The sequence below is a fragment of the Micrasema longulum genome, unplaced genomic scaffold (genome assembly GCF_059751315.1).
Source record: "Micrasema longulum isolate JH-2025_06_02 unplaced genomic scaffold, ASM5975131v1 h1tg000410l, whole genome shotgun sequence".
Taxonomy (NCBI): Eukaryota; Metazoa; Arthropoda; class Insecta; order Trichoptera; family Brachycentridae; genus Micrasema; species Micrasema longulum.
Genome location: NW_028277610.1, coordinates 92,402 through 119,889, shown reverse-complemented (window position 1 = coordinate 119,889; position 27,488 = coordinate 92,402). Strand labels below are relative to the sequence as shown.

The window sequence follows — 27,488 nt, the reverse complement described above, 5'->3', positions numbered from 1 at the left end:
GGGCCAATGGAATGACCGTCTTTGCGAAAATTCAAAATTACATAATAATTCAAAGTATTTTTTATGCAACTAATGAACAGCGAAAAAATTTTTTTCATAGACCTTTATTACTTAAAAAATGTAACAAAAAGCCTGATATTTCCCTATTGTTGATCGAATTCTATTATTTATATTAGGCTAAAACATTGTATCGTGTGAAGGTATACTCAAAATTTTTATTTATTTTCAGATCGTGTCCAAAAATTCCAAAAATATTTATTCTCGCTCGAGCCAAAAAGGGTAAAATGATAGAGGAAAGATTCAAGGAGCAATTTGCCGATCCAGTGAGTATATTTAACCCTTATACTGCTAAACAACGATATATCGTTGTTGTTAATCCCTATCATAAAGTTCTAACTAGACTGATGCTGACGTCATAATCCCCAAAAGGGTAAATGAATTCGGGAACTGCTTGTTGCACTTAACCGTCAGTGGTATAAAACATTTTCAAAACATAAAAATGACTTATTCGACGGGTTATTATTTAGTTTCGTACCTATTTCAGCCCTAGGGAAAATTTTAAACAAAAAATGTTTTCTTACGCGCTGTAAAAATTTAAGCATTAAATTGTACGGCAAAGAAAATGAATAAAAAATCATTAAAAATAGTTTAATGAAAACGAACAACTTTGAACGACGTCACTTGTTCATATGAATCAATCAATGATAAGAGGGTTGCGTAAGATTTCCGGTTTGCTAATCGTCAATGGACCAATCAACAGAACTAACCGAGAAAAAGCGGAAGAGAACTTGCGACGTCACACGCGGATTAATGTCAGAAATACAAAACTTTAAAATATCGTAGCGCTGATAATACGATACATAAAAATTGAAAAAAAAAGCTTTGTCTATTAACATTTTTTTTTTTTAAAACCTCTAAACATCCTCATTATAAATTTACTTATGTTGTTTAAATTCGCAGTGCTTTTAAGAAAAGAGAAACGACTAAACACGGGAAACTTCTAGCTAGTCGGGACCTGAAACTGAACTTTTTTACATTCCAAAAACAGTGAAATAAAAAATAAATCAATGTTAATAGTTAGATTTTTAATCACTTATATGATATTTGAGGAAAATTATTATATTTGGTGTTTTCCCCGCTATTAAACCCGAGTCAGTGATTACGAAAATATTGATGTACTTCCGTAATGAATAACTAATTGAATACTTTACCTTTAATATAATAACTCTTATCTAGTGAGGTCCCTATATCACCGGAAAACCCCATAATTAAGAATATAAACAAATAAGTAAAGAGCCATAAAACATAAAAATAATTCACCATGGAACCTAATGATTGTCAATTAGGACGTTTGAATGTAAAAAAAATCATTTGTTAATTTATTATAATGGGTACGCATAGTAATGGGAAATCAAAATGTTTTAGCTGTTCATTAGGTAGTAATTATTACTATACTAACAAAACGTAATTATTACCATACAAACTCTATTCTACAAACAAAACGTAAATGAGGTATATCAGCTCGATATTGATCCAAAAATACTTCAGAAAAAGCTTCTTTGATTTCGTGCTCTTCGTAAGAGTCATATTATAAATTATTATCACAACCACTTAAAAAATATCGTTATTGTCATATTCACTTTCGGAATAGGTTGAGCTACTAAGCCTCCGAGTTTCTCGGCGAGGTACTATTATTTCTTTATCACTTTCACTATCCGTTATCATTTTGAATTATATATTTTGTAAATTTATTCATAATAAAAAGGACGCTTTGCAGAGTTAAATTGTTAATTAGAGTAACAAAGTAAGATTAAAAATATATATAAATGTAAAAAATATGTAATTTACCTCAGCTGTTTGTAATTTCGGCAACTGTTGTCTATCTCGCTCAGTCCATTATGCGTGAACTAGCTATTATCGAAACGGAATATTTTTCTTAGAAGAAATATCAATTTGTGAGACAGTTGTACAAAAACATTTTTTTTTTAAATTTAAATTATATTATAACAACTACCAAGAAATAATATCACTTCTTTGTACATTTACCGGTTTTTTAGGTTTCAATCTAAATAACTCCCTACAAACATTTAGACATACTCAAAATATTGTTGATTAAAATAACTTGCATAAAAAATTAAAAATAATTTTAGGCATTACCTAGGAGGTGAAATAATTTATCCAGATGAAACTTACCGACATCAATAAAGGTTTCAGCTCTTTTAGTTTGCAAAAGTCAACAGATGGAAGAGTTGAGGTAATGTAAAAATAATCATGAATATGTATGTGTAGACATACCCAGAATAGTGAATATCTCGCAGTGTGTAAAGTGGTAATTTAAACCAGCCAATGACAGATCATAAGTCCTGTAAATGCCTAGACTTCCATATTCCCTTGGCAAAAATGTTTTTCCTCTCTGTTGCAACAAATTTCAAGATATATTTTACTCAATTTTTGTTTAAATGCATTGATGGAAGTGGTAGGTTTGATAATTTATAACAGAGCCCTTTGCTCCGCAATTAACAAAAAAACTATAATAATTATTTCGTTTCAATAATAACAATGCGCCTTGAGATTGCAGTACGAGATCAGTTTGTTTGTTTTTATTTTCAATTAAGAAAGGGTTTACAACCGCTGTACGAAAATTGTCTATTTGCGGCACGAGTTGTCCATCTTGCTCACTCCATTAGGCTTGAATTAGATATTTATGAAATGGAAGATTTTTCTTGGAATTGCTATTAATTGATAAAACAGTAGTGTGTTTGGAAAACAACGTATTCGATAAAATATTTTTGAAATGTATAAATAAGAGGATTTCTGATTAGATTCTTGAAAAACTGCGTAGCAGCGTAAGGGTTAAACAAGCATATTTTTCCAAATTCTTCAACTTCTTCAACTTTGATTTCTCCTCTGCTGGATATAGGCCTCTTCCAAACCTTTCCACCTTTCCACATCTTGTGATTCATTTCGGTGTCATGTAAGGTTTTGCAGCAACCAATATTTGTGTACTTTCGAGGGTTTCTTGTACAAAGACTAAGAATCACAAACTACGAATGGATAGTGCGTTTCGTTGACTACCGAAAATGTTGCGAGGTGACGTCACAGCGCTGCACGTGGGGGTCTAAATTTGGGCTTGTGTGGGCACGGCGCGCGCCAGTTCAGTTGTATCCCCAGAACGACTTAACGTTTGTACGTCAATTTAGCCCAATGATTTTGCCCAACGTTTCATATTTTAGTTACCACAGACCAATTCTTCGTAAGTTTGCCATTTTTACATGATATCCATGAATAAATGTTATGCATAGCGTAATTTTCTTTCTTTAGCTCTTAAAAGACTGTGGTAAATAATCCCTTTGAGCGCGGTGATGTAACATCGTGTTACCACTAGTAAAAGACGGAATATTCTAAAGTTCAGACATTTGAAAAAAATGGAAAACATGGAGACTACTGTTTAGTAACTCCTTTTCTATAATTGATGGGAATAAACATATAATTTAATCCTGTTATGGCAAAATAAATTGAAAATCACAAATACGCCGTTCATGTTACGCGCGTGCGTCCCCCATCATTGTCATTTACCGACTGAAGACTAAAGCTAGGGTTTCCTAGGACAGCGGTGCCCGTATTTTAACGGCCGTAGTGAACGGTGATGCAGTGAACAGCCGTCGTAAAGGTGATTAGAGAGTGGTTTCCTAGGAAAACGGTGTTAAATGGTGTTGATAACACCGTTTTCCTAGAAAACCACACTCTAGTCACCTTTACGACGGCTGTCCACTGCATCACCGTTCACTACGGCAGTTAAAATACGGGCACCGCTGTCCTAGGAAACCCTAGCTTAAATCTGTATTAGATGACACCCACCGCAGAACAGCGTCTCAGTCTTCCTAGTTATGACTTCTATCTTCGTGCTCTGTCTTGTATAAGGTATCTGTATATATGTGTTGCTGAATTAGCGGACATTCATGCTTCGCGTAGCAAGGTTAAATATTTTTCGTATTTACATATAGCATAGTGATACAAATTTTACTTTCCAAATCGGGTGTGAAAACGTCCATTTGAAGATTACAAAAAATACGAATTCATCATTTAAAAAAATAAGAGAGATATTTCAAATCTTGTGTCCCATGTCGACTAGTGTGACATCACAGCCACACATGAGTTAAGAATACTCCCTGCAATTTTTTTCTTTGCAATATCATTAGCTCATCATTTTTGTGGCCTAACCTGCTGTGTTTGCCCATGATCTTCACTTTATTATTCTAGATGTCAACACGACCGATACCCACTGCCATTTAATTTTATAACATATATTTTGCAGCGCCATTTTAAAGTAAAGCAGTGTTGCGTTTCTAACCCTTGGTGTTGAAAATGTAATCTGTGTTTTTATTATATTTTCATTATTATTAGTATTCAGTTTTAGTGCTGCAGAGCAGCGTTTATTTTATAATTAAAAAATACACACAAGAATTTGTTACCCACAAAGTCAAAAGACTTTTCGGTGGGACACATTTTTTAATTTAATTTTATTTTATTTTATTTTATTTGGGAAATCAACAGTTCTACATACATATTTTCAGTAAACAAACAGATATAGTGTATAAACTCAGAACTAATAACAGATTTCCACATAGTATACAAAGTTAGTAAAGAAAATATATTACATATTAAATAAATACATACAATTTAAACATAAAAAATGTTATTTTCATGTACTCAATAATCAAAGATTTTTTAAATATTTATTTTAAGAACATTAAGTTACTGTAAATTGGGCGGGATAAGGACAAAAATGCTTGAAGAGAGGATGAGGAGGGGAGGGGAGATGTGCATATTTATTATTATAATGTCTACTAAGTTACATTATACATTTTTAGTGTAAATTTTAAATCTGACAGAGTGATGTTTGTGTAATCTATATTTTTAAATTTTGTATTGTACATTGAAAAAGTCCTACGAAAAAAAGCATTTTTAACATACGACGTTTTACTTATTGGTACATGAAACAGGTGGTACCGTCTACAAATCCTGGCTGGCACATGTATTGTTATTAAACCAAGCAGCTCTGTTCAGTCAACCATTCCTGTCATAATTTTGTAAAGCAGTAGTTGGTCCGCACACACTCTGCGGTATTGTAGAGAAATGATTCCATGGAAGGTGGAGGCAGTGAGAGTAGATACATAAGAAATAACGGTTTTGTATTTAAGGTACCTTATAAATTTGTTTTGAATATTTTCTATTCTACTTATATAAATGGCATACTGGGGATTCCATATCTGAGAGGCGTATTCCAAATGGCTTCTGACAAATGTATAATATAATGAAATAAGGGCCTTTGGATTATCAAAGTGTTTACTCATTCGAATTATGAAACCTAACATGCTCAATGCTTTGGAGGTAATTTTAGTGATATGCGATTCAAAAAGTAGTTTTGAGTCTAAAACAATCCCAAGATCTTTAATTTCGTGCTTTCTCATTAGTACATTATTGTTTATGAAAGGTTTATATTACATTTATTTTATTTATTTATAAACAGGCACTACAAAGTATCTAGAAGATATTTCTTCAGTTTTTTTTTTTCATTTGAAGATCTTTCATGTTAATGATGGTTTGTGGGAGATCATTGAACAATCTTGGAACAACGCAATTTAATGTTCGCTCTCTGAAGTAATTTGTAATTCGGGAAACAAACAGGGAGCCCTTAGTTTTTAACCTAGTGTTGTGAGTGTGGGAAACTCTTTTTTTATATTCCGGATCAACGAAGTGATCTACAATCAATTTGTAGTCACAAAGTTGTTTTACCGGCAGGACATCACAGAATTTAAAATATACACCTTCGCCTCACGGATTGATTTTAATTGTTTTAGTATCATTCGATGAAAAAGCACATCTTATCAAAAAGTCATGGGACTTAGAACAATGAATCTCTGTGTACTAAAAAACAGTGAAATCAAAAATAATAATACGCCTTATGCTCGCTTGCTGTAGCGCTATGACGCTATAACGCTTAAAAATTGTAGAAATTTACTTTGAAAATCGTTGTTTAGTTCGTCAAACGTCAAACAGGGCTTGTATTTTTTTTTTAATTTCAGCTTTATGAACGACTTAGACGGGAGCAGCCAAACTTTCTCAGCAAATTAACTTTTGTATCAGGAGACGTTGGATCTTTGAATTTAGGCCTCTCTGATGCAGACTACAAGACACTCACAGAAGAGGTAAGTAACGCATAAATTTACCATCTAAATTTGTGGCAACAGAGGGAAAACATTTTTGAGATGGGAATATGGAAGTCTAGGTATTTACAGGGCTTATGACCCATCATTGGCTGGTTTAAGTGGCCACTTCACACACTGTGTAACATTACCATTCTGCTTACATTTGAACATCCACATTTCCTAAACTCTTCCATCTGTTGACTTTTGTGAAGTAAAAGAGCTGAAACCTTTATCATGTGGGCAGTGGCGGCTTTCCCTTATGTCCATTGGGTCAAAAACCCCCTCAAAATTTGCCACAAAAAAAAAACTTACATAAAATACATTATAAAGAAAGTGTCTTAAGTAATATAATGCACTTGGGTTATATAATATTTTTTTAAATCATCATTCATTCAAATATATAAGGACCTATTAATCTTCATGTTTTTATAGATGTTACATAGAATACTATTGCCTTAATTACATTGTACGCCGTCAAATATTCCATGTTAAAATTACTCTGGTATTTGACCAGATTTGAGTAAAATACGGTATTTTACGGTAATTTTTGGTAAAAAACGAATATGACGTACTAATTTTTGTTTTTCGAAGATATAACAAATACGAGTAGTCGTGTTTTGGGACAAGTTACATGACAGGTAAAACCAGGTTTAGATCCATCGAGTGATTGTCGATATTTATTTTAAGTATGAGACGTTCATGGTCAATCGTTATGTACTTTTTTCACTTTTTTTTATGAAAAAGGTTATGATGTTTTGAAACTTAACAGGATCGGTGGACAAAGGGCCGTCAGTAAAACTTTGGCTATGTGACCTCGAAAAACTACCGCTCATGCCGCGAGTTTGAAAAATATAATCAAGTTTTTTGCGTATAATTACATCCGTATAGATTTTATTGGAAAAAATTACAAAAGTCTGAGGAAATAATATTTAACAATGTTTTGAATATGTCCAAATGCTTGCAGACTGGCTGGATTTTTTCCTTAATAACAAAATAAATGTTTTGAGTATGTCCAAATGCTTGCAGACTGTCTGGATTTTCTCCTTAAAAACAAAAATAAATATTTTGAGTATCTCCAAATGCTGGCAGACTGGCTGGATTTTCTCCCTAATAACAAAAATGAATGTTTTGAGTATGTCCAAATGCTTGCAGACTGCCTGGATTTTCTCCCTAATAACAAAAATATATGTTTTGAGTATGTCCAAATGCTTGCAGACTGGTTGGATTTTCTCCTTAAAAACAAAAATAAATGTTTTGAGAATGTCCAAATGTTTGCAGACTCACTGGATTTTCTCCTTAAAAACAAAAATAAATGTTTTGAGTATGTCCAAATGCTTGCAGACTTGCTGGATTTTCTCCCTCGGGAGTTGTTCATATTTAAATTTGTTGCAACAGAGAGGGAAACATATTTATATCTCAAAAATGTCTGCAAGCATTTGGACATAATATAAACATTGTTGAATTAACTACCTGGTAAAAGAAAAAGTGTAAAAAATTGGAAAATTGTTTTCAGGCGTTGCCTAGTAGGTGATTTGGTTCAGCCGGATGAATCTCGCCCACATGATAAAGGTTTCAGCTCCTTTACTTCACAAAAGTCAACAAATGGAAGATTTGAAGAAATGTAGATGTTTGAACATGGGCAGAATGGTGAATGTTACACAGAGTATAAAGTGACCACTTAAAAAAGCCAATGACAGCTCATAAGCCCTGTAAATGCCTAGACTCCCATATTCCTATCTCAAAAATGTTTTCCCTCTCATCTGCTTTACATAGCCAAGCCAGCCGTATCACCTCCGATTGTCACCGGAGTTTGCTGCACCTGTTCTCTTATTCCTTCATAAATGTTCAAATTACTTCGCAAATGCCCAGAAATCCATATTCCCTCTTCACAAAGGTGTTTTCCCTCGTCGCAACAAATTTAGAAATTGGTGCTGTGAATGAATAAATAAATAATCTCTGTTTCGTTCTCTCGCGTGGGCAGGTCAACGTGTTCTTCCACGGCGCCGCCACCGTCCGCTTCGACGAGCGTCTGCAGCGCGCCGTGCACGTCAACGTGCGCGGCACGCGCGAGGCGCTCCTGCTCGCGCGCCGCTGCGCGCGCCTCGCGGCCTTCCTGCACGTCTCCACGGCCTACTCCAACTGCGTCTCCAAGGACATCGACGAGATGTAATGGACTCATTTCACACTACCACATTTCATTTCATAATACTAAATTCAAAGCGAACGAAAGGTGAAAACGTATCTTTATATATTAATTTTTCGATACGTGCTGTACAACTGTGGTTCGAGCGATTTTTCCATAAGTCAGATTGTCGAAGAAACAAAATAGACATTTCGTTAGTGTTGCCAGGGTAGTAATTTTTTTTACCCTAATCTAATGAGAGAACTAATGAAAATTAGACCTCGGATTAAACAACTCTGTAGTAGACATTTGACCGACATTATCATGAAAACATCAAATATTATTTAACATTATATAAAAATATCCGTTTTAGGTCAAATAAAATTTGTTTTATATTTTAAGTTTAAAGTTCATTAATTCAATTACTCTTATTAAATGACCTTTTACTTATCTACTATGTTGTGTCAATCAATATTTCTGCGTTCACAATAAAATTTTAGAGTATTTAACAGATTGCTTTTTTTTACCTTACATTCGTGCTATGATTATATTTTTTCGCATCGTGCAACATTACGCGGTGACATCACGAATGCGCGCGGTGAATGTGGGGCATAGTGGAGGGATTTTTGGACCCAGTCCGATGCATTCAAATATGATTCTACGCTCCTTCTGGACTATTACTTCACCACTACTGTACCACTACTTCGGGAACTACACTGGCTACGTTTTTCACAGAGGGTCGAATACAAGCTCTGTTGGCTTATGTATAAGTCACTGCACAACTCTGCTCCGGAATATCTAAGGGAACTATGCATTCCAGATGAACTAGCTGACAGGCGTCTCACGCTTAGATCAGCTACGTCTACGGCGAGAGGAAAAGTTATTATACATCTACGCAAACAGCGCACTAAATTTAGTGAACGCGCATTTGCGGTCGCAGGCCCTATGGCATAGAATGCTCTCCCAGCAGAAGTCCGAAACTGTGAGAGTGAAGGGATGTTTCGGAAAAAACTTAAAACTCACTTGTTATCTAAATCATTTGAATAAATCCGTAGCATGTGACAACAAAATAAATTATTGTAATTAAATTACAAATTTAAAAGAATCACTATGTAAAGCGCCCTTGAGGTATTTTTTATTTTATTTTTTATTTATTATTTTTTTATTTTTTTATTGATAAACCCTTACGGGTTACATACATTTAACAAAATGTTTTCACTTTTAAAATTCACATTCTACTGTTAATAATAATATTTTTAACATCTTTTGTAAAGGTTGTCTGAGTCTTTTGTTTAGTTTTGTCTGGTAGTTTATTGTATAATTTCAGTCCATGGTTTATAAGTCTCAATTGTCCCTTTCTCGTTTTAAAAGATTGAATATGATATTTTTCTGATATTCTCGTATTGTGTTCATGTTTACTACAATTTTTTTCAAGTTTTAATTCTTCGTCTACAATTACATCAGTGGCTAATTTATGAATAAATTTTAAAGATTCTAGTTTAAAGAGTTCAGTTACGTTTAATTGTTTAGTTTGTTCAAAAAGTTCTTTAGTTGCTGTTAGATAGGGAAGGTCATATACCAACTTTAATATTTTATTTTGCTGTCTTTGTAGTCTGTTTATGTCATTTTGATATCCTGTTCCCCATAGTAGTTGCATATAACATATTTTAGTTTTTACATATGCTTCATACATTATTTTTTTTTCCTTAATTTTATTACAAAAATGGCGCTATATAAGTTATCCATAATAATAATAATAATGTTCTTAATTCTATGGCCAATATATTGTTATTATATTTTACGCAATTGCATGCCTTTAAAATACATTTTTTCTAATTTATAGATTCTATGATCCGCCAATCTCTGCAGAAAAGCTGATAACTCTGGTAGACACCTTGGATGAAGACATGTGTCACAACATTACCCCCACGTACGTACATTGTCAATAAAGTTTATTTATTTATTAACGGACATTGTCCATGTATACAATTTATACGGTTTAAATAATACGGTCAAAATGTTTACGTTTTGCGACGTATAATCCTGCTGCGCAATTACATATTTCAAATCCACCGGTGTAAATATGGAAAATATTCCAAAAATGCTATTTTTATTTATTTATTTATCATTTATCACGATATTTATTGCATTGGCCGACGGTTGTCAAGCCAAATGCCAAAAAAAGCAGTCGCCATGGTAATTGTAATTTAATTTTCACTTTTCAGTATTAGATACTCCTTACTATTTTGCAAATGCAATATATTGTATTATTTTTTACAGTAACGCCGATTTTCGCCAATGAACTGTATTTATTTGTTTAAATTTAATGTTGTGCACACAGTGCTATGTTAATATAAATCTAGACAATGTTACGAACAAAAAATAAACAAAAATACTTCCTTTCAAGGTAATGGCACTGTATGACATCACTAACACTATTTCAAACATCATAAACTTTTCTGCTCACACAAATTTAAAACTTACATTTAATCATGAAATTCACAACTATAATACACGACATGCAAAAAATCTTCACATTTCTAAATTTTGTTCCACGAAGTTCGGCAAAAGGTCTCTGGAATACATTGGTCGTATACAATTTAATAAACTGCCTGATGACCTTAAAAATGAAATGTCGAGTGGTAAATCTCAAAAACCAGAAATGAAGACCTATTTCTTGAATCTTTTTGAAAGTGATAGTTTTTAGCTCAGTTTCTGTGAATAGTCTATATATTGTGTTTTAGGTTTAAATGTTTTTCTTTTCTTTTTTAATATTAAGTTCACAGAATGTTTAAATGTTTTTATTTTCTTTTTTAAAATTAATTTCACAGAATGTTTAAATGTTTTTCTTTTCTTTTTTAATATTAAGTTCACAGATTGTTTGAATGTTTTTATTTTCTTCTTTAATATTAAGTTCACAGATTGTTTAAATGTTTTCTTTCCTTTTTTAATATTAAGTTCATAGATTGTTAAAATTTGTTTAAATTTTTATTGTTTAAATGTATACTATGTATTGTTACAAGAAATGTACTATTTTTTTTATGTACCGTCCCAAATGAGTTTTCTCGTACAACTCCTGGGAATATAATATCATGATATTCATGTCTTATATGTTTTATTAATAAATAAAAAATAAAAAAATAAACCTAACACAGCACCAATTACGTACACAACACAATATATGAAACAACTATCTAACAGTACAACAAGATGTAAGAAGAATTTGTGCTTTGCGTGAATTTACTAGTGATTGTGTTTTTATTGTTGTGAGTATGAAATGTAGTGCGTGGAGTGAGGTGTATGGAGTGATGTGTATAAGATGTGGTGTTTATGTAGTGTGTATTCTGGTAGTACCTAGTTTAGTATTAATTGTTTCTGTTTATTTTCAAAGAGGCTAAATGATACTAATATTCCAGTAACTTTAAAATTTAAGAGTAAAATAAAAAACAAATCGACACGAGCGTTGACTTATGACTGCGATAACTTGAGCATGTTCATTATTGTTCGTTGTGATCGCTCGAATGCTTAGCATGTTTTTAAGCACGTTGATAGTTATTTGTGATTGAGTTAGCTACTGGTCATTTTTGAAAGAGTTGCAACGTCGAAATGGCGCCGGGCCGGTGATGGCGGTGAAGATGTTTAAACATAGGCAGGATGGTGAATGTTACACCGTGTGTAAAGCGACCAATTAAACCAGCCGACGATAGATCCCGTTTTCCCTCTCTGTTGCAAAAAAATTATGTGAAGATAACTCAGTGTCGAGCAACATCAAAACGTGAAGAATTTGTCAATCTAATACGTGATGTTGTAGTTTTTAAATTATTTTCCAGATTGTTGGGAGCATTTCCAAATACGTATGCTTTCACAAAGGTCGTGGCAGAGAACGCAGTCAAAGAGTTATCCGTTGGACTTCCGCTGGCCATGATGCGACCCTCCATCAGTAAGAAAACACGCCAATCTATTACAAATATTTAGTTGATACATTTCTTTAATAAATTATTATTTTTGTAATTATTGATGCTTTTAAAAGGAAGCAGCCATTGTTATTCCTTTAAAAAAATATTTAAAAGAGCACGAAATAAAAAAACAAGTTGATCGCGCAACTTGCCTGTTGGCAGATGAACGCTCGTAATTGTCTGGTTCGCGGAATGTGTTATCTTTATGCTGTGCCACTGAACCCTAATACCATGGAATTAAGAATAGTTCAGAAGGAGCGTAGAATCATATTTGAATACATCGGACAGTGTCGAAAAATCCCCTCACTTTGCCCCGCTTTCACCGGGCGCACGCGTGAAGTCGCTACGTAATGTTTCCAAATGGAAAAAAATATAATCATAACACAAATGTAAGGTAAAAAAAAGCAATTTGTTGATTTCTCTAAAATTTTATTGTACACGCGGAAACATTGATTGACACAACAGAGTAGATATGTAAAGGGTCATTTAATAAGAGTTATTGAATTAATGAACTTTTAACTTAAAATATAAAGCAAATTTTATTTTTATTGAATTAATGATATTTTTATGTCATATATTGTTTAATCCGATGTCCAATTTTCATGAGTCCTCTCATAAGATGAGCAAAGTAGGGTAAAAAAAATTATTACCCTGGCAACACCAAAGAAATGTCCATTTTGTTTTCTTTGACGGAAATCTGACGGAAAAAAAAACAACTTTTAAGTAATGCATTTGCTACTTAAACATGCATTTGCTACTTACACATGCGTTTGCTACTTACACATGAAATGAGATCCCATCCTGTTTCTTTAAGATTCCAGCAGTATTTCTACACTATAAAACGACACAACACGGCATAGTTGAATTCAAATCGGGAGTTGCGTACTGAGCGACGTCTACAAAGAAACTAATGGGTCGAAACGTAAAACTACTCGTTTAAGAGTAGTTTAGTCGCCTTCTGTTTGATGCGCGTATGCGGTTTCTGGACTGTTCTTAATTTTATGTGCTACTACTTAATAAGCAACGAAATTGGCGGCCTCCGTGGTGTAGTGGTCAAGACGCTTGACTCACACACGAAAGGTTCCGGGTTTGATTCCCGGCGAGAACACAAAAAATAAAAATGTGATTTTTCTTAAGCTTGGGTGTTCTGTGATGTAATTCACCACTGTAATTAAAGCCTGTTGTGGTGCAAAAAAAAATCTTTTTACTGGAGAGCATTTCACAGATCTTCATTACTTTATACATGTAAAATTAAAAGTTTTGATATTTTTTTTCCAAAAATCTGTGTTTTTTATGAAAGAATACTGCACATAAAAATTGTTACATGAACAAAAATTTCAATAAAACACGCTCAACAGTACCATAATATATCAATCTAAGCTATGTCTCGCAGCAGTCTCCTGCAATGGTCTCGTCCCTTAGACAAAATCCAAACTTGATATGAACGTATACTATAAATATGTTTTCCTTGTAATGTTGTAATTTTTATTTGTAGGCTGTAAATGTAATAAATAAAATAAAATGTACAATTTTTCAATGAATTTGGGCAAGATTTTTTATCAATTTATTTGAATGTTTATTTCAGTTATTTCATCATCAAAAGAACCGGTTCAAGGGTGGATTGACAACGTGTATGGACCAACTGGTGTAAATATATGTGTATTTTTACTATTTGCGTGTTTTTTTTATTTTATTTATTATATTATACATATAAAAATGTACAATACAGCACAGTACGTGTGATGTTATGGAACTTCTCCTGAACGGCTTAACCGATTTGGGTGCGGTTTTCAGCGAAATGTAGATCTTTTTGCTGCGCGTGTTCGTATATATAATTTCAATGTAATCTATAAAAAAGACAGGAGCATAAACCTTTTTTTCGTCGACCTACCAGGGTTACATTAAATGAGAATGCAACCCTAGTTAGTACTAAAAAATTGGGAAGAGGTTATTTTTTTGGATATAAAAAAAGTTGGGCAAACAAATGTTTATCGCTGGAGGCTAAGCTAGCAGCTTACAATGGAGTTCTAGTGCCAACTGTATGCGAGCGAAATATGGAATTGGAAAAAATATGATGAAAGTAGGTTAAATTCTGTCTAAATGCGATCCCTCAGGCGAATGTGTGGTAAAACGATGTATGATAGGTGCACAATTGTCGAGATTTTTGATTTGTGTAAGGCTGAGACATGCATTATCGACAGAATCAAGAAAGGGGTGCTGCGTTGGTTTGGACATGTAGAGCGAATGGTCAGAGAAAGAACGGCTAAAAGGATCTACGATGTGAATGTTGATGGATGCAGAAAACGAGGAAGACCGAGAAAGACATGGCACGTGGAGATGTCAAGAGTAGGAAGAATCGGCGTACGTGCATGAGAAGATGTATGAATGTAGAGGAAGCGAGGTCTGTATGCAAAGATAGAGTGATGTAGCGTTCTATCCTCTCTGCCTACCCCTACGGGGAAACGGCGTGATGGTTGGTTTGTTTGTGTTTATCTAGGATTGTGAAATATTATTTTATTTTTTTATAAAAAGTCTCTAACAGGCGCACGGAGCATGACAGAAAAGCATTTCTGCTAATTTTTACAAAAGTTCCTGCATTTAATTCTCATGAGTTTGACCTTTTCAAAAAATATTTGTTTTATGTTTTTAAATTCAACCATAAAAAAGTACCCAGGTACATACTTAAATTCAGTATTTGAATATTAATCATTCATCACACGTACAGAAGAATTATATATACGGCTGTTGATATTGCTCTTTTATTTTTCTTTGAGCAAACAGCAAATCAAGCAATGACGAAACGAAAAGATTGAGATGTCAATGTCAATGTCAAATGTCACTTAGTATATAGTTTATCGAAAATTCGAATATCAAAAAAACGTTTGGTGAACCAGCTATTAGCAGGCAAGCCAACGCTTGGACAGAACAACGTATGTCAGGTCCGCTGGTAGATTATATAATTAGGAATTTACAAAAAAAAAAATATAATGGGAAACGTTAATCTGATGTGTATTTAGTAGTAATATTGTATACTCATATTTTTAATCTGAATAAGCTTATCCAAAAAAAAAAAATCTGCTCCCTAATTGAAGTCACGAAATATGGCAATAAATTATGAGATATTTTTTTTTTTAATTGGAGGTGCAGTATTATTGACTCGGGTATTATGTACAGGGTTTATATTTCACAAGTGGATTTTGTGTCCTGGCTATCTATATCTAAGAAGTGTTGGGAAAGGGAGGGAATTTTGGCTGTGGAACTTTATAGGAACTTCTCCGCATTTGCTTAGTGAATTTAAGCCAGACTATTGATAGACACTCAGACTAATTATACACGACACCTCGCCGTGTGTATAGTTGAACTGTAGATAGGGATGGCTCTGTAGCTGCTGTAGTCCGGCTATCTCGGATGAGATAGGCTTCTCTGGCTGGGTCAGCGGTGATATTCTCCAAGAAGGGCAGGCGGCGGAGCCGAAGGCGGAGAGGACGTAATTCAAATAAAACACACTTAGTCTTTTTTTTTCAAGAATTAACGGTATAAGTACCTTTTACATTACATACATACATAAGTATTTACAGTGGAGTATATACAGTAATAACTTTTTCAATGCTTACTTAGAAAGAACAAAAAATTTAATAGTCTTGATATATTTAACACTCCATACAATATGTACAGAAGAGAATTAATAGGCTTGATTCATGCTCTTCATTCATTATTCGTTTAATCATTAAATCAAATGCAATTTTCCACTCTCACTTTCCTTCAATCATCCTTTACCACTACTTATCAATTTCCTTCTTTTCCTTTCCACTATCTCCTTGTTTTGTCCATATTTATCTTATTTTAATATATAGTCTATTTATTATTTATATAGTTTAAACTTCAAGCCGTCGTCGCTTTATTACAGTATTATTTAGTGAATACATATAATTGGATGGCAGGCCCTACTATGAATACATTTTATATAATTTATTTTTTTTAATATTCATTTAACCTGTACATCTGTTTGTATTCGAAATAAATAAAATAAAAATAAAATAAACATAATTAAAATATTGATTCCACACTAAAATGTTTTACAAGTAATTGTTTATAAGCTGGAAATTTCAATAAAAATATGTCACCTAAATCCGAATGTTTATTACCCAGCGCGTGTAGACGATTCAGTACTGAATTGCTAGAATATATTGAGATATGATTGTTGCAGTGATAAAGTTGAACTAGCCTAGTCACTCTAACTGGTACTTTAAAACCAATGAGGGCCAAAATTTCAGGGCTGTCCAATACTGAATTAACGATTTTAAATAGAACTAATGAATCATTAATTGTTCCCCTGTCCCTTAATTTAATCAAATTTAATATATTTAATAAATAATCATAGCTCCGAAATTCATTACGTATTCCTAATTTAAAATTGAACTCTTTCTATGGTAATTTGGTGAGAGGCATAATAAGGGCTCCATATTGTAGAATTATACTCCAAGATGCTTCTCACCAAGGAGGTGTATAAAATGTTAAAAGTGTTTATATTTTTAAAGTCCTCAGTGATGCGCAAAATAAACCCAAGCGTCTTCAAAGATCTACTAGTAATATCATTAATGTGACTGATAAAAGACAATTTCTGATCAAAAATCACACCCAAATCCCGCATCTCAGTAACTGAATCCAATGCAAAAAAGGCGGATTGATTTATACACAACTTTATTCACAAAAAACACACGGGTTCTATTAAATTATTTGCACCGTGTCGCTGTCGGACAGGGTGCGGGACAGCATACATAAGCCGCAGGAGAGAGCGAGAGGGGGTCGGGCTGCCCCGGATTAACGCGTAGGACGCTCTCTCATTGGCTGGACATTTTTGCATTTTATTTTTACATCAGTACTTTTAAAGTCATATAACACTCTCGGTATACATTTTACATAAAAATAAAGTATGTCGGCATTATCCCCGTGTCCCAATTAATACATCAATAACACAGGAAAAGATCCTTCATACCGATTAAAAAGGTGACACACGTTTTAGTGGAATTTAGTGAGGCCATAATGCGATACATTTTTTATGGCTAGAGTCTCGATATTCTAACGTCTGCCCCCGCAAGTAACCTAATTAACCGTTTTTATTAAAGGGGCAGCTTATTAGATTACAAAATCGGGACTACTAACCGAAATAAGCAAGAAAACTAACATATAGAAAAGTTTGTAAAAACACCGGTGCCGGCCGCTCTGATTGAAGCGCCGCGTGTAGCCCTAGCGACGATTCGCAAAGCTTCAGCTGCCATCGAGGTCTAAGGATTTCTCGGCGCTCAGTCGAACATTTTTCCTCGTTCAGAAACCGCCTCCGTCTATGAGCCCCAACAAGGGCCGCTAGGTTTGATGATGTTTTAAATGATCAGCACTTGCCTCTGCATTCCGCTTTTTTTGCCATACGAGCGGTTATGTCCGATACAGTAATAATGCACCATGAGAAGCCTTATCGCCATGTTTCATAGAAAGGAAGTGTTGTTGGTTAGCGACAACTTCACTCTGCTGGCGGCCATTTTGTTTTGTTTGAAAACATACGGTTAACGGTCCTAACGGACGCTTTTGTCGCTGTACTTGGCTTTGTTTGTAAATAACTTGGATATTTATTCGTTAGAATAAATCAAAATCGACAATGGTGAATTGCAGTATGTTTAGTAGGCCTTCCGTTTCACTTGAAGAGATCACTGCATTTTATGGCATGTTATCATCTATTGTCCTTATAACATGTACTATACCAACCATGAAAGATACTACCTCTTATGATAAGTTATTGTGACTAAACAACATTTTTTTATTGAAGGTTATAGTCGGCGCTGCTGTGGGACTCCTTCGAACACTTCACTGTGACAGTAACAAAATGGCGGATATTATTCCTGTGGACTACGTTATCAACGCGACAATTGTAGCTGCTTATGATGTGAGTTCAATTACTATACCCTCCGGATTATAAATCCATGGATTTATTAACGCCAGTGTTATATTCAAACTATTTTCAGGTGGGTCATACGCAAAATACGCCGAATAAAGAAGAATTACCAAGAGTTGATAATGGATGGGAAGATTTCGGGCCAAAACCAATAGAAAAAGAAATTCCCATTTACAACTACGTTAGTTCGAACGATAGGCCTATCACGTGGGGTTAGTATTGAAATTTGATCAATTTCATAATATTAATACTAAAAAGATAAACGCAAATCTGTCGCTGAGAAGAGAGTTGGTTCTTTGGACTATACCGCCATTCGGCACATCATTACGGGTAGTGAGACGTGGTGTATGAATATGACGTGGAAAAAAGTCGACTATCTTCGGAGTGGGGCTTGCCAACTGAGCCAAAACCCAAATTACCAAGCCAAAGTCACCCAAAAATCAAGGATTTTGACGTTTTTTTTCGATTATCACGGTGCTGTACACTCGGAGTTCCTTCCAAAAGGCCAAAAGGCGGTAAGTCAAAAGTGATGGTATTTAAAAAGAAAATTGAGGTAACTGACTGCATAATAAATGTAAACAACGAGTGTCTCTTAAAAGTAGAAAATTTTGTGTATCTGGGAAGCATGTTTTCAAGAGATGGAAGAGTAAAAAAAATATTGAAAGGAGAGTAAATGCGGGTAACAAAATAAACGGCGCACTAAGCACAGTAATTGTTAGTAAAAATATGTCAATTGAAGCTAAACTGGCAGTGCACAGCGGAGTTTTAATCCTAACACTTATGTATGCAACTGAAATATGGAATTGGCAGAGGAAGGAGGAGAGCCGAGTGAACGCAGTTGAAATGCGATCTCTTAGATGGGAAATCAATGTATGACAGGGTTACGAATGATGAAATCAGGCGAGAGTGTAAATCTGAGTTAGGTATAATTGATACGATTAAGAAAGAGTCTCTGAGATGGTTTGGTCATGTAGAACGAATGGACGACGAAATACTAGTAAAAAAGGATATATGGCGAAAATGAACGGTTACGTGAGACGAAGACGGCCAAGGAAGTCATGGCATGATCAGATAAACAAAAACTATATTTTATTTTATGTAATTCAATTATAACGTATGGCATAATAGGATGGGGAGGCACTAATAAATCGATTTTAAAACCTCTCGAATCTGCTCAAAAATCAATCATTAAAATAATTTTTAAAAAGCCCTTCAAGTACCCCAGCGTCAAGATATTTGAGGAATTCGAGATCTTAGATATAAGACAAATATATTTTTAGAATAATAATGTTTGTGCGAGTAAATTATTCTATCAAATCCCAAAAGGAACACTCCCACACTACCAGAAGTCAAACTAGAGGATGGGTCATGGGGTCTATCGCAAACTCTGAATTCGGGCAAAGAAATTTCAGGTTTCTGGGCCCCAAAATATTCAATATGTTACCCAAACATTGGAAAACCATGACCCGGATTCAATTTAACAAATTTGTAAAAAATTGGTTACTGGATTTAGGTCGAGAAAAATCGGAAAATTTACTTGAAATAAATTCCTAATAAATTAATATTGTATAACTGTTTAGTATATTGACAAGTGGGTAGTTAAATTATTGTTTATTTGGCATAAAAATGTCTGCCTTAAAACAGGTTGTACCTAGTCAGGCAGACTAGACATGATCCAGAGAAATCTATTACCCAAGTTTTACAAATTACAACAGGGATGGAGAATACCTTAAATAAGGGAATATTGAAGTCAAGGCATTTACAGGGCTTATGACCTGTCATTGGCTGGTTTAAGTGGCCACTTTACACACTGTGTAACATTCACCATTTTGCATATGTTTGAACATCCATGTTTCTTCAATTCTTCCATCTGTTGATTTTAGTGAAGTTAAAGAGCTGAAACCTTTATTGTTGTGAAGAGATTCATCTGACTGAATTATTTCACATACAAGGCAACGCCTGAAAACAATTTTTCAATTTTTAACTTTCTTGGACCAGTTGGTTTCATTACAATATTTAAGTTTGTCCAAATGTTTATAGACAAAAGACTGGATTTCAAATGCCTTGACTTCCATGGTTAGGCCGATTGAAAATGTGTCACAGCGTAAATAAATTCCTATGCCTGTCTCCTTTTCTCTCGCCCACTTGAAACCTGTCCCTTTTGCACCTTTATAGTTCTAATAACTATTGAGTTGATGATTTTGCCACTTGGGGTCAGTGTCCGATTTGACCGCGATCGAAGTGCATGTTCGGTTGGAAGTTTCGCCGCTCGCTCCGCCTTATCGCCGCCTCAGCTAAGTTTGGAGAAAACAAGAAAATCAACTAAAAAGGTCAGTCCATTCACTCCATTTCCTTGCATCCATTTGCGCTGTGACATTTGCAAAATTTTATACACCTACTGCCGAGAACCAGCTCACGCATCGCCATCCATATTCCCTTATTTAAGGTATTCTTTATCCCTGTTGTAATTTGTTAATCTTAATGACCCCCGAGAGGGTGAAATCCAGTTTTTTGTCTGTGAACATTTGGACAAACTCAAATATTGTAATATATTAAGTGTTTATGTAGTAGATAAATTTATTGTTATTTTTGTTAATAAACTTTGATTATTATTATTATTATTATTTATATTTTAAGTCTGGTCATATCAAAAGCAGGAAGAACCGAAGGGCATGTACGACAAGATGTATGAATGTGGAAGAAGCTAATTTTTATTTATTTTTATTTATTTGACACTTTATATACATATACAATAAATATACATATAAAGGCGGGCATATTGCCTTAAGGCAATTTCTTCCTACCTACCCAAACCGTTCAGTTTGAGAAAATTATAAATACATGGACATATTGAATCTTACAATTTTATACAAAAATTAAAAGCAAAGATTAACAAAAATAAATATATATTTATTGAAAAAAAAATAACACTTTACTATGAAGAGAGGAATGTGTGGCGGTCCATTCCCTTTGTCTACCCTTACGGGAAAATAGCGTGATGTTAGTAGTTGTAGTAATTATGTGGAAAAGCAAATAAAACTGTGGTCTTTCATGTAAAAACAACATTGTTACAAAAATTTTACTTGTTTTTTTTTAATATCAAAACAAAACTTACTTAAAAACACGGCTCGTATTTTAATAAAATGTGTGTGCCATTATTGAATGGACTGAATAAGTCCCTAAATATTTATTTAATTTTTACTTTTTTCAAATTTTAGGTACCTTCATGATGTTGTCAGAGAAGCACGGTGTTGATATACCAACCATGGCTTGCATTTGGTACTATTGCTTCACCCTCAACAAGCACAAATCTATTCACCTCATCTACATTTATGTTCTGCACTTGTTACCAGCGTACATCGTGGACACAATCCTCTACTGCATTGGGAAAAAACCCATGTGAGTACTGAAGCATTTCAGAATATTTTGTAACTAACATTGCAAGAATTTCACAATGGCATTAATATCAATGAAAAAACTTCACTGTCTACTTCATTTTTCAAATTTTTCAACAATCTTCTCATAATGATATTATTTCGATTCCTCTCGAACACATACTGTCTGTATATACACCCTAAAATAAAGCTTAATTTTTATTTTTATTTATTTAATTCATTTTTCACGCCCATACGGCTTTTACTTACATGGAAGTTATATTAAACATGAGTATATTAAAAACATAACATTTAAAAAATACAATATAAATCAATAAAATATAGAACAGTGTTTAAAAGTAAAGTTGGTATAAAAAAAGAAGATGAGTATACAGGATGTTCATTGAACCCTGTCACATTCGAAACCACGATGATCAGTATGCGCAAGAAGACATTGGCACATTAAAATACATTTTTAGAACGAATAAAATTTTAAAAATAAAATATTAAAAAAAGCAAATGGTTGCTTACTTCTGCAGGGGAGTAACAAGGGAGGTGAAGAGCGGGGAGAGGGGATTCTGATAGGCTGACAAGTAAATATTTAATTTTAAAATTTTTTCTTTGCTCTAAATATTTTTTTTAATATGCTAATGTGTCTTCTTGCCCATACTGATCATCGTGGTTTCGGATGAGACACGGTTTAAAGAACATCCTGTATAAACAACATTTTTTTTAAAAATACAATATAAAAAAATAAAAGATAGGAACAGTGTTTAGAAGTATAGTTGGTATAAAAATACAAATAAAAGTATGGGTGTATAAACAACATAAATTTAAAATATTAAAAAATCAAAATAAATAAGTAAAATATAGAACTGTATTTAGAAATAAAGTTCGTTTTAAATTATTATTTTTTTAAATAAGCTATAGAAGCTAGATAATAAAAATTATAAAAATAATTAAAATGACAGCTGTCAAACTTATGTCATTAGTGATGGGAAATTACTGATCACTGATCAAATCGATTTTATCAGTTTTTTCATGCAGTCATGAAACTCTGTTTCTGAAAATTGATGTAAATACGCGAAAACCAGCCTATTATAGTGTGTTTAATAAAATTATTCACCAAAAAATAAGACATTTATACTTTTTTCATAAACAATATCTAATGAATTATTTTTTTATTCAATCAATGTACATTGATCAATTTGTCCCATCTCTAACGTTTTTGCGAAATAATGTAACGTCGTAAGAACGTCTTTAATAATGAGGTTTTTTTATTAACGTATTACAACAGAGATGAAGAACATTTAAGATAAGGTAATATAGAAGTCTAGGCATCTACAGGGCTTATGACCTGTCAGTGGCTGGTTTAAGTGGCCACATTACACACTGTGTAACATTCACCATTCTGCCTGTATTTGAACATCTTTATTCCAACAATTCTTTCATCTGTTGATGTTTGTGGAGTTAAAGAGCTGAAACCTTTATTTATGCGGGTGAGATTCATCTAATTGAATTATTTCACCTACATACTAGGCAACGCCTGAAAATGTTATTTTTTCAATTTCTATACTTCTTCATGGACCAGATTCTTTCTGTTAATAAATTACCTGGTCCATGAAGAAGTATAGAAATTGAAAAAATAACATTTTCAGGCGTTACCTAGTATGTAGGTGAAATAATTCAATTGGATGAATCTCACCCGCATAAATAAAAGTTTCAGCTCTTTAACTTCACAAACATCAACAGATGAAAGAATTGTTGGAATAAAGATGTTCAAATATAGGCAGAATGGTGAATGTTACACAGTGTGTAAAGTGGCCAATTAAACCAGCTATTGACAGGTCATAAGCCCTGTAGATGCCTAGACTTCTATATTTCCTTCTCTTAAATGTTCTTCATCTCTGTTGTAATATGTTAATATAAATAGCTCCCCTGGGAGTTGAATCCAGTCCTTGTCTACAAAAATTTGGACAAACTCAAAATATTGTTAGGTTTTTTATTTTATTTTTTATTTTGAAGCTGATTTTATATATTTATGTTGATTTATGTGACAAGCATTGTATTAAAAAAAATCATTAACACGCCAGATACGAATGATTTTTCTTGTGTCAATATAAATAACTCCTTGGACGTTACTACAAAGTTATGTCGTCACTTTTTCTGACAAATGTCATTCTAATCATACTATATTTGAAGGACTATAAGTAAAACTTGTTTTAAGGCAGACATTTTTTATGCAAGAATAAATCGTTTACCAAACAAAAGCATAATAACAATATAGTAAAGCTCAGTTGGCCTCGTGGTGTAATGGTCAGAGCCATGCAAGAGGTCTCGGGATCGATTCCCGACAGAGCTAATATGAAATATGATTTAAAAGGGTGTTTTTACACTAAAATATTTCATAGTCCCTAGACTGGTACCTGAAGCGTGAGTCTGACCCCCTTACCTTCGTGCAACAAAAATCATCAAGATACGCTGATATTGGTGTACCAATGCAGTGCCCTATGCACCATTAGGTGCGGAAAAGGAATGACAATGATGATCAAAACTCGAGTTATCCGGATTAATGAATGCCAGATATTTTTACATTTAACATAACACGGCAGTCCGTCAAAGTTATTTTTTATATCCTGATAATAATCTGAATGGCAATATAATATCGAAATGGCAATCCGGATGACTGGAATTCGGATAAACGGAGTTCTTCTGTATTATTTAGATTTAATACGTGATTCAAATAACTATTATAGAATAGGAAAATATATCACGTTACGAATATTGATAAAAATGTGTGAAATGGATTTGGAAAAATTGATTGTGTTTCCAAAATCAATATGGATATTGTAAAGAAATGTTTTCATATATATTTTTAAAAATGAAAAATTGTTCAAATGTTAAGTCTTGAAAATTGTGACATCATTTTTGACCATTAGTGGAACAAGTTAGGTTGATGATATTTTAAATATATTTGTTTTGATATTCAAATACTTTGGAAAATAAATGAGTGTAAATCTGAGTCAAGTGTAATTGATAAGATAAAGAAAGGGTCTCTAAGATGGTTTGGTCTCGTTGAACGAATAGACGACGAAAGAATGGTAAAACAAGTATATATGGCGAAAATGAACGGCAACGTGAGACGAGGACGACCAACGAAGACGCGGCATGATCAGATAAACCAAAATCTTAAGTCTGGTCATGTCAAAAGCAGACAGAACCGAATGGCATGTATGACAAGATGTATGAATGTGGAAGGAGCTAGGAATGTATTCCAGGATAGACGTGTGTGGCGGTCCATTTCCTCTGCCAACTCCGACAAGGAAATGGCGTGATGGTAGTAGTACGAGTAGTTTAAATACTTTAATGGCTCAAAGTAAAAATGCGTTACTTCATTTTTTAGCAATGGATACGAATTATGATCTTATACGGAGAAATAAACAAAAATTTCAATGGCACACAAGTGAAATTGGTCCAGTAAACCAAAAAAATTAAAAATATTCATCAGTTGGTAAAGTAAAATAATCACCGTTTATTTGCCAGATCATGGATGACTAAAAAACAGAACAATCATATTCTATCATGAGCTCAATACTATAACAAGACATTTCAAAATCACGTGTGGTCAAATTTTTTCCCTACTAATTGTTATTTCAACAAGGATTAATGCAAAATATATTATTAAACATCTTTAAAAGGATAACAAGGAAGCCTTTGAATGTATAAACATTACTAAAAATACTTTGTTATTTCAAAACACCGAAACCGTAAGATTTAAGATGACTAGTTACTGTAATGATGTTATATTTCTTCTTGCTTTGATCATATTATTAACAAAGTAAACGCCGACAAATACGCTGTTTTATGTAGTCTCGTGATAAAAATCAATAAAATTTCAATTAGTGTTATACATTTAGGTATCCCACAAGGCTTCCACTTGGGGCCTCTGCACTTTTCATATTCTACTTCGCACAAAACACTCTTCCTTTAACATGGTTGCGTCTTGACAGTGTATTGTGATGCAATGTCTTTCTATATTTGTTACCTCTTCCTTCTGTGATAAATACTGCATCATCTTCACCGATCTTTCTTAACATCGCACTGCGCACTATGGTGTTTGTGGGAATCTCTAGGACCCGCACTATTAAATCTGTGACAAATTGCACCTTGCAACAGTGGATCGAGGTGAGTAAGATTTTGATCGTTTGTGTTCATTCTGAAGCATTTTATTTTTGATTGAAACACTTAATTCACAAAATAGCACAAATTTAAACAAGGGTAAATGGAGAAAGAAGAATGATAACTTTTCATTTGATTTTAATGATAATTGATTCAATATCTAGTTGAATAATATATCAGCCTTGATAGGAACAGAAGAACGCTTATATCGGGGCAGGAATTTGACCTTTGTATTAACCAATTTCAGCACATGAGTTTTCAACATAGCTTTTAAAAGATCATGTCTTCTGCTAACTGGTCTAGTAGGCAGGCAATCCTTTTTCCAATCCCAGTTATCTTATCACCTGCCTGGGGTCAAAACTTTTATTATTGTGTTTATCAGTTCAACAAATGCTATTAAAAAATGTATTGGCAGCCCACCAGACCAGATAGAAAAAGAGAAATGGAGAAAGACGTTGACCTTTAATTTCTGTTCCTAATACTCAGATGCTAATTAATCATCATTTACATTTATCTACCTGCAACCAGATATTGACGGTGAAAGAGAATTTCGATAATTTAGAACATGAAAGCTGGATGATAAGAATCAACCAGAATTCCCTTCTCTAAAATGATCTACACCTCTGTTGTAATATGTTGAATATTTCATATTGATCCTGCTAGGAGTCAAACCCGAGACCTCTGGCAGTGTAGACAAGGTTTCACTAAACCACAAGGTGGACTTGTCTTTCCTCGATTACTTTTTTTAAGGTTTTAAACCAGGTGTAGCCGTTGAGTCCTAAACACTCGTCATTGGTTCTTCTTGTATTTTACAGACACAACTTTAGAGTATAATGTATATACTCTAAGGACACAACAGTTTTCTGCATTCTACTCAAAGGCGGCAAAGAATTAAAAATTAATTACTGATTCAAGTAAAAGCGTAAATACGTTTATAAATCTATGTTTGTTGCATATTATACGCTTGCCCCTAAACGAGTTTTTCCCCGAATGCTCCTTGGGAATATTCTTTTTATTATTCTGAAAATGGGAGCCAGTGCTATGGTCAAGCCCAAGCCTTTAAAAAGATATAGGCTAGCAGAGTATTTTTGTGAAAGGGTATTTTCATTGTTTTTCCATCACTGAACTGAACCAATTTTGCTGGTTTTCTTTAAAAAGAACATCAAAATGAAATTTTTGTCGGTTAGTTTTCGCATTTTTCTAAAATAGTAATGATATTTTATTTGTATATCATACGCCCGAAGAAAAAACATAAAACTGGGCGCTTTTAAGTGTTTTTGGGTGGTTCTAGTTCCCAAAATAAACAATTGATCAAAAATATAAAAAAATCGAAACACGCCAGTGATAAATATCTATAGCTTGTAAAAACATGTCTCTAGTCTCAAAATCCAGGGCAGAAATATGGGAATACGTTTGTAGGAAGAAAAGTCAATAATTTGAAAAGTAAAACCGAATTCCGGTAAAATTAAAATATTTACTTCAGGATGGCAAAATCAGGATAATGTTGGTATAAAATTAAAAACCCTGGTTGGTACTGAGTGTGGGACAAAACGTAGGAAAGTTCAATCTATACTTTAAAAAAATAACAGTTTAAAAATCTAAAAAAATTCATGTAGTTTATGCTGTTGATGTTGTTAATTTGTTTTGTTTAATTAGTATTAGGTGTTTCAATTAAACTGGGTATTTTAAGTGGATTTTTGG

General features: G+C 33.5%; 1 protein-coding gene across 3 annotated transcripts in view; it reads left to right on the top strand.

Moving 5' to 3' along the window:
* Positions 1-27,488, top strand: part of LOC148281778 (fatty acyl-CoA reductase wat-like) — a 63,261-nt gene that overhangs the window by 22,457 nt on the left and 13,316 nt on the right. For all 3 annotated transcript variants that reach the window (XM_088226128.1, XM_088226126.1, XM_088226127.1), the window contains exons 3-11: positions 230-323; positions 6,087-6,209; positions 8,191-8,375; positions 10,175-10,261; positions 12,162-12,271; positions 13,873-13,934; positions 18,109-18,225; positions 18,305-18,446; positions 21,453-21,633. In XM_088226128.1, coding sequence (XP_088082254.1) covers positions 230-323; positions 6,087-6,209; positions 8,191-8,375; positions 10,175-10,261; positions 12,162-12,271; positions 13,873-13,934; positions 18,109-18,225; positions 18,305-18,446; positions 21,453-21,633 — 1,101 coding nt within the window. The remainder of the gene's footprint in view (positions 1-229; positions 324-6,086; positions 6,210-8,190; positions 8,376-10,174; positions 10,262-12,161; positions 12,272-13,872; positions 13,935-18,108; positions 18,226-18,304; positions 18,447-21,452; positions 21,634-27,488) is intronic.